This window comes from Sceloporus occidentalis, unplaced genomic scaffold, assembly GCF_023333645.1.
Source record: "Sceloporus occidentalis isolate IW3139 unplaced genomic scaffold, rSceOcc1.0.p SCAF_1, whole genome shotgun sequence".
Taxonomy (NCBI): Eukaryota; Metazoa; Chordata; class Lepidosauria; order Squamata; family Phrynosomatidae; genus Sceloporus; species Sceloporus occidentalis.
Window position 1 is genome coordinate 148,851,179 of NW_028316981.1, and position 18,881 is coordinate 148,870,059.

The window sequence follows — 18,881 nt, forward strand, 5'->3', positions numbered from 1 at the left end:
CACAGTCACACCAACAAATGAATCTCATTCTGCAAATCTGTTTTACTGTAGAATATTATTATATATTTTAAGCCTGTTTGGGGAGATAAAGATTTGTATATCTTATCCATTGATATTTAAATGAGCTTTTTAAAAACTTTAGAGCAGCGAAGCAGCCTTTTCAGTAGTGTTAAAGTGTTTCAGATCATAATTTTTATTTCTTGAAGTTTGACACCTCACTTTTTTCTTCTTTTCTTTTTTAAGGATCCCAGAAGCAAGCACAAATTCAAAATTCACACATATGGAAGCCCAACCTTTTGTGACCATTGTGGGTCATTGCTATATGGACTTCTTCACCAAGGGATGAAATGTGACAGTAAGTATTTTCCCCTTCAGGCTGTTAGAAGATTTTTTTAAAAAATGATGAAACCTTTAACTATTGGCTAACCTCTTAAAAGGAACGTATTGTGTCAGTTAGTATTTGTTGTGGCTATGATTGCCTATTTAAAATTAATATTTGGACACATTTGACAACATAGTTTAAACAAGTTCAAGCCTCTCCATTGTTGATTTTGCTACAGCAATACATTAATGGAAACTTATGGGGAGAGAGAGATGCTAGGTATAACCAGCAGCTGGTCAGGAACATAAAATTCTGAACACTTTTAAAAAAGCTATGATTGTTAAGTGCGATTTATGGTGTCACAGTGGTCTCCATTATCTTTGAGCTTGGGTTTACTTGATTATAGACAGCAGGACAGTTTGTTGTGTGGTACTGTACTTTCTTTTCTGAAGGGGGTAGGAACAAGTATACAACATCTAGTGAAAGATCACTGCTAGCTCCCAGGCCTTAGTGTCATCCTCATTGTATGAAGGGGAGAGCACATTTTCCCCAAAACTGCAACCATTCTGAAGAGTTGCATTCCCCTTACCACATTCTTGTGCTCATTAACTCTTAGTGTCAAACTGAGATCTGAATGTCAGTGGAACGTTTTGCCTTTTTGCAGTTGAAAGTGCATGACTCTAGGAAGAGTGGAAAGCTGGACTCACACTGTCCCAATCTTTTCGAAGACCAAGTGTTGTCATGTGCTTAGGACGTCATTCCCCAGATCAAGGATTGGTGACTTGTGACCCACCAAAAGTTGCTTGACTTTAGCTCCTATCACTGATAGCCAGTATAATCAATGATGAGGCATGATCAAAGTTATATTCCAGTAATGGAAGGCCATAGTGTCCCACTCTTGTTGTGAAGGAAAGCCTCCGAACAGAAACAGTGCAGCAGAAGCTGTGCTCTCAGAGGAAACAGAGGTATGTATGTATCTGTCATCCTGAAGGTGTGAGCAAAGGTGTAGATGGGAAAAATGCTTCCCCTTCCAAGGCACCAACATTCTTGAATTGAAGACTTTCTCTCTTGGGGGCCTTTATTGAGCCAGCATGTTGAAGTGGTTTGAGAGTTGGACTACAACTCTGGACATCAGGGTTCAAATCCACAAGACACCAGTGTTCAAATTGTGAGGGGGAGGGGGGAAAGAGCAGATTCATGCCCACTCACACCACATGACTGCCTAAGAAGCAGAAGTGCAGTGACAGAGAGCTGCTTCATGGAAGAAATAATGGAATAGCAGTGAGATTGAGATCCTATTGATGGGGTTTGTCCATGAATGAAAAGGTCCACTACAGTAAAGAATGGAATGCAAGGCAACAGTGCGGGCAGATATTGAGAGATAGATTGGTATCATATGTGGAAAGCCTAGTCTGCATAAATTTATGATCTATGTATTTTGCTTATTAGAATAATTTCTAACAGTGTTGAAGAGCTTGGTCAGTTTTGTCACCCTGAAAAGGCAGGTATCTTCAATTTTTCTTCATCATACAGGCTTTTGACAGACATTCCCATTTTCTTTTCACTGAGCCACATCGTTTCTGTTACTGGCCTCTTTTAGGTAGAATCTTGAAGTTGAGAGTGGTGAAATCCCCTCACAGCCAAAGGCTGGTATTTTTATCTAGCAAGATCTCTTATGTTTCCTAAATACGTCATGGAGATATGCCAAGGAGGACTACTCTGCTTGAGACCTCATTTTCTCCTGCTTCATGTGGACTATCTAATTTTTAGCATTTTCATTAGGAACAATAGAAACCTACTGTAGCTAGTAATGTCCTTTAAGGCAAATGCAACTCATTGTGCTATCTATTATGATGCTTTTGTCTGTGTTATTTAGGTTACTCTTTCTTTCCTAGAAACCTGTTCTTGTCTCTCATGAAACAAAAGAGGATATGACATATTGACTGTGATCAGAAAGGAGATTCACACATGAGAACGAAATCTTGCTATCTGTTTATAAACAGCAGATTTTGTTTCTTTTCCATCTCAGTTCTTGTTACTGCTTTCCCACATGTACATTTCTCTTAATGGTCTTCCATGGTCCCTTCTGTCATCCTCTTTCTTTGTCTTTATTGCTGCTGTTGCAATTTTCATTTGCATTTCTCTTGCTGTTGTGTTCTTTCCTTATCTTCTTTGCCCTTTGTAAGACCTCTAACAGGTGTTCCATAAACCTAAGCACTGACAAGTCCTCCACAGAATTATCTTCAGTCCAAAGCCATCTGTATCAATTGTCATTGTCACTTCTCACACCAGTAATGTCTGTCCCAGTCATCTTGGATGACTGGGGTTTGTCTTTGACTCTGGACCAAATGACATACTACTGTATATCTTGCAAACCAAAAGCAGGTTCTAAGATTGCAAGTTTTAGTGGAGGAGGGAAAGCCAGAAGGAAAGTTTCAGGTTCTCCACTTAAAATTACCTCCACGCTGGCTATTTCTCTGTGTTAGCATTGTCTTTCAAGAGAAAAATATATTTTTTTTTCTCATGGCCTTACCCCTTATGAATATGGCTTGTGAATATTTTATGAATATGGAACATTTTGGCTTGGATCCAGCATGGATTTATAAGCTCACAGGTTTTCCCTGGTCACTTAATGGGAAAGATCAGTGTTTACAAGCTACCGGAATGGGTCTGTTCTTTGGCTTTAGTGGCTATGGTAAGTCCCTGCATTTGTAATCTTTAGGACTGTAGTCATTACTGGTACTTGGAAATATAGAAACTGAATTATTTCTTTTCTGATTTGCAGCCTGTGATATGAATGTCCACAAGCAATGTGTAATAAATGTCCCAAGTCTTTGTGGAATGGATCACACAGAAAAAAGAGGGAGGATTTATTTGAAAGCTGAAGTGATTGGTGAAAAGCTAGAGGTCACAGGTAAGGAAACTGTTTAGAAATGCTAAGTCTCATTTTCAAGTCATGCTTGGCTGTGTAATACATTGTATATGGAATTGAAAATGTAAACATAATTTTTGGATGCCTTGTATGTCTGTTCATTTTCAGTGAATAGATTATTAAATAATTGCAGTAATATGTTTGATTTAAAGAGCAGTTTTGAACTCCCATGGAAAATAATTTGAATATATTAAAGGCTAGGTGGAGAGCCAGTGTCCTATAGTGGGTTGAGTATTCAACTAGGATTCTGGGAGAGCAGGATTCAAATTGTCGTTCAGCTCACTGGAAGCCCACTGGGTGACCTTGGGCAAATCACACTCTCTCAGCCTTGGAGGAAGTCAATGGCAAAACCCCCTCTGAATAAATCTTGCCAAGACAATCCAATAATAGGTTCACCTTAGGATCACTGTAAGTTGGAATGATTTGAAGGCACAAGAACAACAATGGCTAGGTTAACACAAGATACACAGATAACACTGTTATAAGAATTGACATGAAAATAATTTACAGCTGAAGTAAATTTTTTGTGTAATCAGAATTTTAACCCAATTAGTTTAAAATTATAATGGATAAAATGCTGTACACACAGCAGGAATTCACAGATGTTTCACACCATCCACGCTGAAAAACAACTGTTTCCTGTTGCCACTTCATCTTTCACTGGTGATTTGTCTTGAGCCAAATGGTTTTCTAGTGCATAACATTTTTTTTAGTTATGACATTTCTAGGCCACCTCTCAACCTGATTGCTCACTATGGTTGAAAACTATTAGCAGAAGGAGGCACTGTGCCTTTCCCTGACTTATGTTATTGCCAAGTTATATCTCCATTTGCTTTTTTTTAAAAAAAATACTTAAGATTATATTATTTTATTAAGACCACTGTGATCCTTATTAAATTTATCAGTCAGGTGCATGTTTTAAATGTGAATTTCAAGGCTGGCTTACAGTGGAGGTAATGTTTGTTCCCAACTGCAGTTTTGTGTGTGTGTGCGTGCGCGCGCGCGCATGTGTGATGTGTAGTGTGCTTAGCTTTTCTTCACCTGAGAATCAAATACAGCCTTCAGCCTGAGAATGTGGAATGGCTGGGGCTGGCTGAGAAATAACATTGAGCCACAGACCCTTCTTCTGGCACAGATTCCAGCTTTCACAACATTTACTTCATTAACTAATTTGTTTCATTTGTTGCCATGTTTGTGCGATTTAAAAACAAACAAACAAGGAACCAAAAGTCAGAACTCAGTTTATCCTGAAAAAAAGCAAGTGTTGCTTGGTAAGGCACCAAGCTGAACAGGAAGTCTTTTATAGCACATATAGCCTGTTCAGGAGAGCCTAATATCCTGACTGGTTTAGTGGGGCCAGCCCAGATCATAAAAATATTTCACTGCTTGGAAGATGTGCCAGGCTTCAATACTGTTAGCTAACTAGACACAGCATCTAAAGAACCCCTCCTGTAGTACTTGGCAAGTCCTTAAGATGAAACAGCATTTCTTTTCATACCCAAAAGAAAACAACTAAGGCCTAAAACCAATTGTTAGTCTCAACTTAACACATTAAATCAGTGGGAATGACTTATGGTTCAAGCAGCTGATTTAGTGGGTCACTTGTAATTAAAATGAGCAGTTGGGTTGAGACCTAATTGAATGTGATTGTATGAGCATACACAGACCCAAATTGTGCTGGATCTGGGCCAAATTAGGACCCTTACATATTTTAATAACTGTACTTTTAAAAGCAGGTGTAATTTCTGTTTTATGGAAATCTACCATATAACCCACCCCGTATACTCAGATCCTCTGGGAGAAATCTACTTCAGTTAGCCAAAACTAGACAGCCTATAACCAAGGGGACATTTTCTTCAGTTGCCCTCAGATTGTGGAATTATCTGCTGGAAAAGATTAATCAGCCCAAGATGCTGTCTGAGCTTAAATCAGCAGTAAAAACGAGTTTCTTCTGGCAAGCCTATCCAGGTTATTTTAAAATTAGGGCTTTGACAACATACCATTACAAGATTTCAAACTAATCATTGGAGACTTGAATGCTAAAGTTGGCAACAAAGAAGAATAAAAAACAGTAGGAAGATTTGAATTAGGAACAAGAAATAAAGCAGAAGATCATATGATAGAATTCTGTGAGGCCAACAATCTATTCCTTGCAAATACCTGCTTCATACAACCAGATAGGAGACTATACAGTGGACCCTTGTTATACGCTGGGGTTTTGTTCCAAGATCCCCCGTGGATAACAAAATCTGTGTATGCTCAAGTCCCATTAAATATAATGACGTACCAAAATGGTGTCCCTTATAAAAAATGGAAAATCAAGGTTTGATATTTGAAACTTATACTTTTTTGAACATTTTCAAACTGTGGATGCTTGAATCCGTGTATAAAAAATCCATATATAAAAAAAGCCAACTGTACACCTGGAATTCATCAGATGGTAAACACAAAAGCCAGATAGACTACATAATTGGAAGTAGAAGAGGGAGAAGCTCTATCGTTGTGGCCAAAACCAGACCAGGAGCTGATTGTGGCACAGACAACGAACTGTTCATAACAAAAATCTGAGTTAAGCTGAAGAAGAAAGCAAAAACCATCTGTGGACAGAAGTCAAAGACATAATTAAAAATAAATGCAAGAAAACACTAACAGTGGTCAAAAAGAAAGCTAAGAAACAGTGGATGACAGATGAAACACTCGATGCAATAAAAGAAAGAAGAAAAGCAAAAGCAAAGGAACTAAGCCAGAAATATGAAGACAACTGTCCAACATCTGACACGCAGGGATAAGGAGAAATACTACAATGGTCAATACAGAGAAATAGAAGAAAACAACAAAAAGAGAAGAATGAGAGACCACTATCACAACATCTGAGAAATTAAAGCCAAGTTCAAACCAAGGGCAGGGATGCTCTTGGGGGGGGCGGGGGGAGAACATAATACAGGAACAAGAAGAAATAAAAATACACTGGAGACAATCCACAGAAGAGTTATACAAAAGAGATGAGGGAATGAAAGATATTTGGAATGAGGAGCCATATGAAGACATCCCCAAATTCTAAAAAGTGAAGTAGAATCTACAATAAAGGAAATTGGAAAAAATAAATCATTGGGAACAGATGATAACCCAATTGAACTGCTTCAGTGCCTACGGACAGATGCAACTTTAGTGCTAACTGAATATGCCAACAAATATGGAAAACAAAGTGGTGGCCAACATACTGGAAATGCTTTATATACATACCAGTCCACAAGAAAGGAGATACAAAAGACTGCAGTAACTATTGGACAATAGCACTAATCTCATATGCAAGCAAAATAAGGCTCAAATTTCTGCAGCATAGACTCCAAACATACACAGAGAGAGAAATTCCAGAGGTGCAAGCAGAATTCAGAAAAGGAAGGGGCACTAGGGACCACACTGCAAACATATGATGGCTAATGGAGCACACCAAAGAATTCCGAAAAAGAATCAGCATGTCATTTTGAGTCTGTGAGTACTGAGGAAGTGGACAGGATCCTTAGAAGTGTTAGGAAGACGACATGCTCTCTCGATCCCTGTCCCTCTTGGCTAGCGGCTCAGGGGCATGCGGCTGTAACTAATATGGTACGTCGCATAATTAATTCATTCAGACAATGTAACATCCGCTCTCCCCCCGATGTATTGATGCACCTGCACTTTCGCTAGCTATTGTTATGGTTTTAATTGGTAGTTTTTTAGCTGTTTTTAATCTGTTTGATTGTACCGCTCGCGTCTTTTACTTGTGTATGCTGTTTGAGATGTTTTGTGCACTGCCGTGCTGCTGTAACCCACTTTGATCTGGAAAGGAAAAGCGGGATACAAATAAACATTATTATTATTATTATTATTATTATTATTATTATTATTGACTACAGTAAAGCATTTGATTGTATAGATCACGAAAAACTATGGAATTCACTCACAGATATGGGGGTGCCACTACATCTGATAGTCCTGAAGAGGAATCTGTACCAAGGACAAGAGGCCACCATCAGAACAGAATTCTGGGAAACAGAGTGGTTCCCAATAGGAAAAAGGGTCAGACAAGGCTGCATCCTATCCTGCTTCTTGATGATGATGATAATAATATAGATTTATTTGTATCCCGCCCAATCACAGGGAATCCGGGCGGCTAACAGCAATAAGAGAAATACAATAGAAAGAAAATACAATAAAATACAAAGTACAAAATATTCCCGATCACATAACCAATACTTAAACAAACATAATAAGCAATGCAAATACAATAAGCAAGTAAAAGAATACTGGACAAGTTAAATATGTTCAATTTATATGCTGAAGAAAAGCAGAATTAGAATCAGAGAAAGGAGGAGTGATGATAGCAGGAAGCAACATTAACAACCTAAGATATGTGGACAACCATATTATTAGCAGAAGCCATTCAGGAATTGGAGCAGTTAATAAGGAAGGCCAAATATGAAAGTGCAAAGGCAGGTCTAATGCTGACCATAAAGAAAACAAAAATAATGACCACAGAAGAAATACACAAATTCAATCTAGACAATGACCAAACATTGACCAGAATGGAGACTGCAGTCAAGAATAAGAAGAAAACTAGGAATGGAATTCTTAAAGATGTCTCATCCAAAGGATTGCCATAAGTCGGAACTGACTCGAGGGCAGCTAACAACAACAACAAATTATTTATACATGGATTTTAATATGTATTGGTTCTATGTCCTTTTTATCTGATATGATGTGGGAGATTATCAGATGCCTGAAAGTGACAGGAACAAAGCAGCATGCTCCCATCACAATTGTGTGATTGGAACAAGAATATCAGACAAGGTTGTGCAATGTCGCCATTATCCTGTCCTTGTCCATCCGTGCAGAGGAATTCTCCCATTGCTTTTCATTAATGGAAGTTTCCCGTTAATGAAAGCGATGGGAGAATTCCTCTCCACGGATGGGACAAGGATGGGATAATGGCGACATCATCTGATATTCTTGCCCCAGTTGCATGATTGTGACAGGAGCGTCCTGCTTTGCTGCCTTCATTTTCTGCCATCTGATAATCTCTGTGATGTGTTGTGTTATTTATCAATTTATTATTTATTATTTATTGTTTTTCTCTGCCTCGATCCACACGGAGAGGTGGGAAACTTCTGTTAATGAAAAGCAATGGAAAAGGGGAGAGGTGGGTTGTTGTTGGTGTTACCACCTACTCCTTTTTTATTATCTCTGTCAGGCTTTGAAATTATTTTTTTCTATTGGACGTTTATTTCAATTTTTCCTTGCTTGAGTACTCTAGACAACTGCTTAGAAACCAGGAGATATGTTATATGTCATTTTTAATGTTCCCTATAGGTAGCAGATCATAAGAGGTCAAGAGAATGTAAACAAAACAATTATTTCTGGAAATCTTAGTCTTATGGCTTAGCTTTCTGAAAGCTTTACTACAGTTGTTCTTAAATTCTTATACAAATGTTAGACTTTGAGATAACATTCTAAAAGTATTACTTATTTTCTGTGAGGGCTACTGCATTGTGCCATATAATGTCAGGGTAAGCTGAAGCAGTTATAGTTAAGGCTTAGATGTAAGAAAAGTTTACACAATTTTTAAAAAATATTTATAATTCAGTCACTCTTTATTTCAGCACACATCTCCAGACATCAAAACTATGGAAAATTTATGCGATATTTGGGATGACTTGCCAAATGTGTAAGGATTCTTGTCACCTACAGTGACTTTAAACTGTATTTCATCATATTAATAAACACAATTTGTTTAATAGCTAAATAGATAAACCCAATCACTTACTATGTTTATAGAGGAACATTTCCAACTTGATATGAATTGCCTTTAGTATTTTACAATGTACAGTCGGCCCTTCTTATACACGGATTTCTTATACATGGATTCAAGCATCCACGGTTTGAAAATGTTCAAAAAAAGTATAAATTTCAATTATCAAACCTTGATTTTCCATTTTTTTTATAAGGGACACCATTTTGCAATGCATTATATTTAATGAGACTTGAGCATCCATGGATTTTGTTATCCACGGGGGATCTTGGAACCAAACCCCAGCATATAACAAGGTTCCACTGTATGTTTTTCATAGCTAGACAATGTATGTAATTAGGATAACAAGATCGTTTGGGGGTGTTTTCTATTTAGAATCATGCAGTAGATTATTAGACAATAATCATAGAATCATAGAATCATAGAGTTGGAAGAGACCACAAGGGCCATCCAGTCCAACCCCCTGGCATGCAGGAAATCTAAATCAAAGCATCCCCAACAGATGGCCATATAGCCTCTGCTTAAAGACCTCCAAGGAAGGAGATTCCACTACACTCCAGGGGAGTTTGTTCCACTGTCGAACAGCCCTTACTGTCAGGAAGTTCCTCCTAATGTTGAGGGGGAATCTCTTTTCCTGTAGCTTGCATCCATTGTTCCGGGTCCTGTTCTCTGGAGCAGCAGAAAACAAGCTTGCTCCCTCCTCAATGTGACATCCTTTCAAATATTTAAACAGGGCTATCATATCACCTCTTAATCTTCTCTTCTCCAGGCTAAACATCCCCAGCTTCCTAAGTCGTTCCTCATAGGGCAAGGTTTCCAGACCTTTCACCATTTTAGTCGCCCTCCTCTGGACACGCTCCAGTTTCTCAATGTCCTTTTTGAATTGTGGTGCCCAGAACTGGACACAATATTCCAGGTGGGGCCTGACCAGAGCAGAATACAGTGGCACTATTACTTCTCTTGATCTAGACACTATACTTTTATTGATGCAGCCTAGAATTGCATTGGCCTTTTTAGCTGCCGCATCACACTGTTGACTCATGTTCAACTTATGGTCTACTTGGACTCCTAGATCTCTTTCACATGTACTTTCATTCAGCAATGTGTCTCCCATCCTATATCTGTGCATTTCATTTTTCTGCCCTAAGTGCAGTACCTTACATTTCTCTGCGTTGAATTTCATTTTGTTAGCTTTGGCCCAGCTTTCTAGTCTATTCAGATCATTTTGAATGTTGGTCCTGTCCTCTGGAGTATTAACTATTCCTCCTAATTTGGTGTCATCTGCAAATTTGATAAGTGTGCTCCCAGTTCTGTCATCCAGGTAATTGATAAAGATGTTGAATAACACTGGGCCCAGGACAGAGCCCTGTGGGACCCCACTGGTCACTTCTCTCCAGGAGGAAAAAGAGCCATTGTTGAGCACCCTTTGGGTTTGGCCGGTCAACCAATTACAGATCCATTTAACAGTTACTTTGTCTAGCCCACATTTTACAAGCTTGTTTGCAAGAATATCATGGGAAACCTTGTCAAAGGCCTTACTGAAATCAAGATATACTATATCCACAGCATTCCCTTCATCTACCAAGCTGGTAATTTTATCAAAGGAAGAGATCAGATTTGTCTGGCATGACTTGTTTCTCTGAAACCCATGTTGACTTTTTGTGATTATGGCATTGCCTTCTAGATGTTCACAGACTCTCTGTTTAATGATCTGCTCTAGGATCTTTCCTGGTATTGATGTCAGACTGACTGGGACGATAATTGTTGGGATCCTCTTTTTTCCCCTTTTTGAAGATGGGGACAACGTTTGCCCTCCTCCAGTCTCCTGGGATATCTCCTGTTTTCCAGGAGTTTTCAAAGATTATTGCCAATGGCTCCAATATTACATTTGCCAGTTCTTTTAATACTCTTGGATGTAGTTCATCTGGTCCTGGAGACTTATATTCATTTAGATTAACAAGGTATTTCTCTACTATCTCTTTACTTATTCTGTGCTGAAATTCCCTTGTTCTGTCCTCTGCTCCATTATCTTCAGGTTGAGCACCCTTTGCCTTTTCTGAGAAGACTGAGGCAAAGAAGGTGTTGAGTAATTCTGCCTTTTCTCTGTCTTCTGTTAGCATTTTGCCATCTTCTCCATGCAGTGGCCCTATCGTTTCCTTCTTCTTCCTTTTGCTGTGGACATATCCAAAAAAGCCCTTTTTGTTGTTCTTAACCTCTCTAGCAAGCCTGAGTTCATTCTGCGCTTTAGCTTTTCTGACTTTACCTCTGCACATGCCTGCTATTTCTTTGAATTCCTTTTTTGTGATTTCCCCCCTTTCCATTTCTTATACATGTTCCGTTTCAAACTTAGCTCGGTTGAAAGTTCCTTAGTCATCCATCCTGGTTTCTTGAGACACCTCCCATTTTTCTTTCTCACTGGAACTGTTTGAAATTGTGCCTTCAGTATCTCTCTTTTGAGAAACTCCCATCCGGTCTGAACTCCCTTCTCTTTTAGTATTTCTGACCATGGGATCACCCTCAATACTTCTCTAAGTTTACTGAAATCCGCTCTCCTAAAGTCTAGAATGCGTGTCTGACTATGCCTGGCTTCTCCTCTCCATTGTATAACAAACTCCAGGAGAACATGGTCACTTCCACCTAAGGATCCCACCACTTGCACCCCATTAACCAAGTCATCCTTGTTGGTTAGGATTAGATCCAAAATAGCTGACCCCCTTGTTGCCAACAGATCAGATGATACCACAGCTCTCAGTTTTCCCGAATTAACGTTTGTTTGCTATTTTCCTATCCAGGCCCTAAGTCATTATCTAAGAAAGCCTTCATAGTGGCTTTGTGAAATGCCGTGAGGAGGGTGGCTATGAGAGAAAGGGCCTTCTCAGTGGTGGTACCTGCTTGTGGAATACTCTACTCAGAGTGATGTCCTTCCCACATTGGCACAGCTACAGTATATAGTTTTAGAAAGCCTCAAGCAGGACCCAAACTGTGTAGAATATCTATACATGGGGATGCTATTTTGTTGTTTGTTGTTCACTGCCCTTGAGTCGATCTCGACTCGTGGTGACCCAATGGATGAGACATCTCCAAGACCCTCTGTACTCCACAGCTCTGCTTAATTCCTGCAACCCCATACCCATGACCTCCTTAATAGAGTCTATCCATCTAGCATGTGGCCTTCCTCTCTTCCTACTTCCCTCCACCTTTCTCAGCCTTATTATCTTTTCCAATGAGTCCTTCCTTCTCATGATGTGTCCAAAGCTCTTGCAGCTCCCTAAAAGCACAGGAGCTGTGTGAGGAAAAAAAGTTAGTAATGAAAGGAGGCAAAGGGGAAGGCAGAAAACTCCCTGGGCTCCATGTTGTGCACCCTATGTTAAAGGCAAAGAAATCAAGCCTTCTGGTTTCAGTCAATCAAACAAATTAGAAAGGGTTACTTCCAAGTGGGAATTTAGTGATGTAGGCACATTCTGGTCAGTCTTTTTGAGATGCATCTCAAAATTTGCATAATGAGAAAATATTTTGCATAATATGGAAATAAGTCTGTTAGGATTTTGGGGAGTTGAGTATGGCAACCCGGAGATAGAAAATAATTAATTAATTCTGTTAACCACTTGAGGGCCAAAGCATGGTTTGTTATATGCGAGGTTGCATTTAATGTGTAGTTTCTCCTCTAAACAACATGGAATGTATTTTAAATAACAAATGTAGGTAATCATCATCATCATCATCATCATAAAATAATTTTATTTTTATCCCACCTCTCCAACAGGATTGAGGCGGCTTATAACAGCAATAAAATCATACAATACAAAAATAATCCCCTGTTCCCTCCCTCCCTTAGACAAACATAATAATCCCTACCTGACAATAATAAAAATGTAGGTACACTGAATTTATTCATCTCCTCTGTTATCCAAACTTGATATCTAGTATATTGCCTTACAGTTAAGGCGCAAATCTATGATCCAGAATCAGTCTGTAGGAATTCTTAACCACTGCCACTATTTTGGGATCCCTATTTTTCTCTCCACACAACACACTCCACAGTTCTACCAAAGGTGTTTAGGTTGGTAAATTTCTGATTCTCTTCCCTTGCATTGCAAATATCTGCTTTTGCTATTAATCTTTTTGTCAAGTAATTTTTTTAAACGAACAAATACTCTTTTCACCCATTTTATGTTATAATGTACAAAACACAGGCTGATAAATCTTACTGCTGTGTAATGCCTCAGGCTAACAAAATTGGATTCCCTTCAACTGACACATCTGAACCAACAGCCCATGAAAATGTAAAGTATGGTTTCTGTAGAGTACATGAAATAGCACCATTTATCAGATTAGGTTAAGCAAAGTACCATAAAGTCCTGTTTTTATTAATGCACCAGTGGGAAGCCAAATTGATGCTGAGGCAGTAGGTTATTTTCTGTAGTATCTCTAGTGCTTCTAGTTACAAAACTATCATTTTCATGGTTATAGCTTCTGTGACACTTAAATTAGAGGTGTGTGCTTTATTTGACATCATGCTTGTTTATACACATACATTCATAACACATTTCTGTTTTTAAAATGTACCTTTGTGTGTATGTAATGCTAACACTGAAAATATTCTTACACAGTAGTAAAAGCAACAAATTCTGGAATATATAAAAATAGATATTACAGATATATGATACAGATGCACTTAAAGAGTATACACACAATATGTACACCAGTAACAAAAACTATAGCTACACTATCTTTGATGCAAAAAAAGGTTAGCCTGAACAAAATGAATCCGTGGAAAATATCGATTTTCTAGTTCAACACAATGCAAGATTCCAGTTATATGCAATATGCCTTTATATAAACATATATAGAGAGAGATGCACAGTAGAGCATCCTACAAATAAAACATAATGTATTAGGAATTTGAAGAAATCTCTCTAAATTATTGTTTTTCAGTGAGACAGGCTGTCTTTGTACAGTGAGATAGTTTTCCAAGGTTTTGACTCAGTGGACAATTTCTTACCTCCATCTTGAGAATGAGACACTGCAAACATTTTTCACGGAGGCTTCCTCAATTTGCTCAGAATTGTCTGAGTTTTTATTTCATATTTTTAAAGTATTGCACACAAACACTAGAGGATGCTTCATTACCAGACGTTGTTTAAGTGAAATAAATAATATAAATCAATTAAATAAAAGGGTGGGACGCATACACACTTATACACGTGTAGGGTTAGCTGATTTTAAACAGTGGTGAAGAAAAATCACACACATTCCCTGAAGTCCGTTAGAGCACTATTATTGCTCCCCTGTCCTTCCCTAGATTAAAAATAAATAAATCTTTATTTGTAGAGCAGTTCAGGAGCTGGCAGAGGCCAAATAACATGCTAAGGATCTTCTCCTCAGCTGCAGATGGTGTCCTCTTCAGATTTGTTCCTTCTGGATCTAAAATCCCTTAACTTCCTTGGCCTCTACTGAGGTGATGTGAATTTATTACTGATTTTTCATCTCCCTCTATATTCGTCTTTTCTGTATTGCAGTATTGCAGAGTTTGAAGAAGCCCAAGAGCTTTTAATGTCATTATTTTGGGAATCCTTAAGTTTGGGGAAGGATAGGCCACCTCCCTTGCTGTCTAATTTGATACTTGTCATTCTTCAGCTTTGCTCAAACATGATTTAAATTGTTGTAAATATAATGTGATAAAGCTACAGTGAAGTCATCTCCTACTTGCTCTAGAAAAAAGAATGAACCAGTCTCCTGAAACTTGTGGTATAGAACACAGCCCAAATAGAGCCTTTTTATTGCTCTGTGGTTATTATAGAATTACCCTTCAGAAGTCAAGACCTGTGAACATAATGAAGAGTCATTGCCCTCATGAGACATATTAAAATAGTATTGCAGAACTGAAAATAGCAATGTATTATTGAGCCTCATATTGCCAAAGGGCATAATGTGTGATGGCACTGAATACTATGAAAAACATAATTCATTTTGGTCCTTGTCATACAGTTCTCCCGCAGATAAATGGAAAGATCTAATGTCTCATTAATTTTATAATTTGACAGTTCATTGATATAGTATTGATGTTTTGTTTGTTTTCTAAAAGAGGATGCATTGGGTTCTTTCTGAGAATGTACTGTTGACATCACAAGTATCATGATTTGGAGAGAAACATATACTGTAATATATAGTCCCAACCCATCAAGCCCCACATGAAAGAAATAAAAATGACACTAAGAGACATTTTCCTTTTCTTTTTTCTTACTTTTTTATCAAATAGCCTAACATCAATTTGCATTAATTTTAAAGAGTAATGATATATTATTCATTCATATTCATATACAGTACATCAAATCTCCTCTTTTAACCTCCCTTTATTAATTAATTCAGAATCATGCATTTCTGCTCATCTCTTATCTTTATCTCTCCCATATATCAATTATTCATGATATTCTACATCTTTCTATATATTCTTGAAGTGTTTACAGACATTTATCTCCTTTTTAAATATATTTAATTGCCATATTCCTAATCTCTCTTTATAATATTTTATCAAATCTTTCCACTGTTTGTCAGATTTTTCTACTTAGTTTTCTCTAATTAGTAAAGTTAATTTGGCCATTTGCCCCATATAAAATAACTTTGTTAACCAGTGTTGAGTCGTCGGAATATTTTTCATCATCCAGAACTTTGCATATATTATTCTGGCGGCTGTTCTCCTGTATAATTTTTCTGTGTTCTTCTTCTAATTTCTTGTCTATCATAGTTAATAAATACTTTTCAGGCTTGATTTTGGTGCTAACTTTTAATACTTTCTTTTGTGAACATGTCATTCGTGACTAATATTTCTTTGCTTTGGGGCATGTCCACCACACGTGGTATATGGTTCCATTTTGCTCTTCACATTTCCAACAACTTTCATTACCTTTCTTCCTCATTTTAGCTAATTTTGCTGGTGCCATTTTCCATGTGGCGTATGAGAGAATTAAACTTCTAGTAGCATAAGTGTATGAGGAAATAATGAACAAATTAAACATCTCCTATTGCAGATTTTTATATTAGCAAATTCCTGTCCTTGTTAAAGCAAAACTAATTTTAAAACATGTACTTCTGTGCAACATTGAAGAAGTATGTGATGTTTGAAGTACCTGGTAGCGATGGAGAAATAATTGTACTTCATTAGAGGTTTGATTTCTTACCCATCCTATTCTAGAATTTGGGGGCATTAGGTTAACATAAGCTGTTTAGAGTAAAATAAACTAAGGGGTGAAACAAATGGGCCAAATGAAATGGTTTCTGGCCACTTTGGACGCATGCTGATTAAACGATGCATGCCTACGATGCACGCCTCCATAGCAGCTGAAGCCACACTTTGGTCCTTAGGACTGGAGCAAAAAGGAACCAGGATAATCTGACTCCTGGAGGTGCTGGTCAGCCCCTGCGTCCTTGGGAGAAGGCCATGTGAACAGTGGAGTTCTGACCCACTTCCGGCCAGAACATACTTGGGCTGCTCTTTTGTGCCCGTCTGTTCTAGGCCTAGATGAAATATAACAGAAGCTAAGGCCAATATTCCAAAAGTGATGTTCTATATCTTGGGTCCAGGGTGTTTGAAGGAACAAAGTCCTTTTATGAACTCATTAGAGCTCTAATACCTTCAGGAGACTTTTTTTCTCTCTCCCAGCATATTTTCAGGCTCATTTGATTGGAATAAGAGAGAGTGCTTTCTTGGTGGCTGTTCCAGTGTTTGGAACTCTCTTTCTAGAAAGGCTTGTTGCTCTCCTTCTGCCAGCAAATCAAAAGATTCTTATGCCATCAGACTTCTAGAAACTGCATGGGATGTGCATTCAATGGTGTGCTATGCCTTTTTGTGGATTTTATTGTCTTTTAATAAATTTGGTGGTTCTGACTTTATAAATTGTTTGTGTTTTAAATAACACACACACACACACACACACACACACACACACACACGAACTCATTAGAGCTCTAATACCTTCAGGAGTCTTTTCTCTCTCTCCCAGCACATTTTTAGGCTCATTTGGTTGGAGTAAGAGAGAATAACACATACTGGAATAACACACACTGTTTTTACTGAGTTTTTAATGCTTTTAATCTGTATTGTTTTTAATATGTTGTAAGCCAGCTTGAGTCCTATTCTTGGGATAAATACGCGATATAAATTAATATGATTTAAACTGAAAGGGGGAAGTATTTTAATTGGTTTCAAAAGAGAAGGTAGATTTTGCTGAGATGTTCGGATTCAAGGGAAAATTAAACAGCAGCAGTTTGGGATTTAATACTTTTTTTTGTATTTAAACAACTGCTGGATTCTTCCTATATCTCTCTACTGTCCTTTTTGGAAGCAAGGTATGGTGCCTTTGTGCCCTGCACCATGGGACTTGGTCAGGCATCCCGGATCCATAATGAACAAACAATAACCAATGTGTTTATGCTTCATCAGCAAACACAGACTTTGTTCAACAACTTAAACCCATTCACCAGAACTAAGATTGGTGTCCCTGTCCTTTCTTCTACTACTCCCCTTTGTAGCTCATTCCACCGATCTCTTGGGGAAGGTTGGAGTTCCCAGAGCCTGGGGATTCTAGGGCATTGGCCATGACTTTCTCCAAGGATTTTCAGTCTACCTTCTCTAAAACAGAGAGTCCTTGCCCCTGGCCCCAACAGTGACCCCCAAGCATTCCACCAAACCGTTGGATCCTCTCCCCTGTGGGTTTCTGGTGCCAAGGTTTCTGGCCAGTCAGTCACCAACCTCAATAACCCACCCAGGGAGCCCTCTAAATGCAGATCTCCGGTGGCTTCCCATCGCCCACTTAAACTCCTAGGCCATCCTCTACCTCGCTGTTAGGGCAGCAGTCTAGCCCTTTCACCCTGGACATAATTCACCTCCTCTCTCCCTTTCTGTGACCACCTCTCCCGCCAGGGACATAGCCAAGGGGAGGTTCTTGGGGTCCATTAGATAAAATGAATGGTGCGTGCTGCTGTGCCGCCACACCCAAGCCCCATTGTAATGGTGGCACTTAGTCTGGACTCCCCCTTCCCAAAATCCTGGCTCCTGCTCTTCCTCTTTTGCATCCTTTCTTCCCCTTGACTGCTTCACCCTCTCCTTTTAATCTCTTCTCTTTCAGCCATGCCAACTGCTCCTCGCCAGTCCCAGGGGCCTTCTGACTTCCGCATTATTATTATTATTATTATTATTATTATTATTATTTGTATCCCACCTCTCCCATTTGAGGATTGAGGTGGGTAACAGCAAGGAAAATTTCAAATACCAAGTCACAGAAAAAATAACGAAAGAGTCCCCAAAAACCACCACCCTTCTACCTTCCCTCCCATCAATACAAAATAATAACAGTAAAAACATTTAATTGGAATAACATCAGTTAAAACAGCTCAGCAAGAAGTCTTCTCCTTGCCCCCGGGAGCCAGATGACTACACCCCCTTCCTCTAAGGCTTGTTTGGTGGCTTCTCTTCCTTGTTTAAAATGGACTTTCATATCGGGACACCCTGACACCTCCTCTGGTCTGTAACCGAAGACAATCTAGTTTTGAGGGCATCCCATTGTATGAATGGTCTATACTGGTGAAGGGAAACACAATAAACACACCCATAGTTAGCTAGAGCCCAGTCCTGCTTTGCATCTCTCTCTGTGGCTGAGAGAATTCCCAGTTGCCTGACAGAAAGGACATATGACATTATTTGTTGGGCAAATGCACTGGATGATTACTTTTCAAGACACTTGACACTTCTCAAATGATTGTGCTGTCTGCATACTTTGGCAAGACTTCCAAAATTGAGGTTAGTCCAATGACTTGTAGAAGTGAATCTAAATTCTGGTTCT

General features: G+C 38.7%; 1 protein-coding gene across 2 annotated transcripts in view; it reads left to right on the forward strand.

Annotated features, from left to right (window-relative positions):
- Positions 1–18,881, forward strand: part of PRKCA (protein kinase C alpha) — a 276,666-nt gene that overhangs the window by 183,860 nt on the left and 73,925 nt on the right. For both annotated transcript variants that reach the window (XM_089540855.1, XM_089540864.1), the window contains 2 exons: positions 244–355; positions 3,108–3,236. In XM_089540855.1, the coding sequence (XP_089396981.1) occupies positions 244–355; positions 3,108–3,236 (241 nt within the window). The remainder of the gene's footprint in view (positions 1–243; positions 356–3,107; positions 3,237–18,881) is intronic.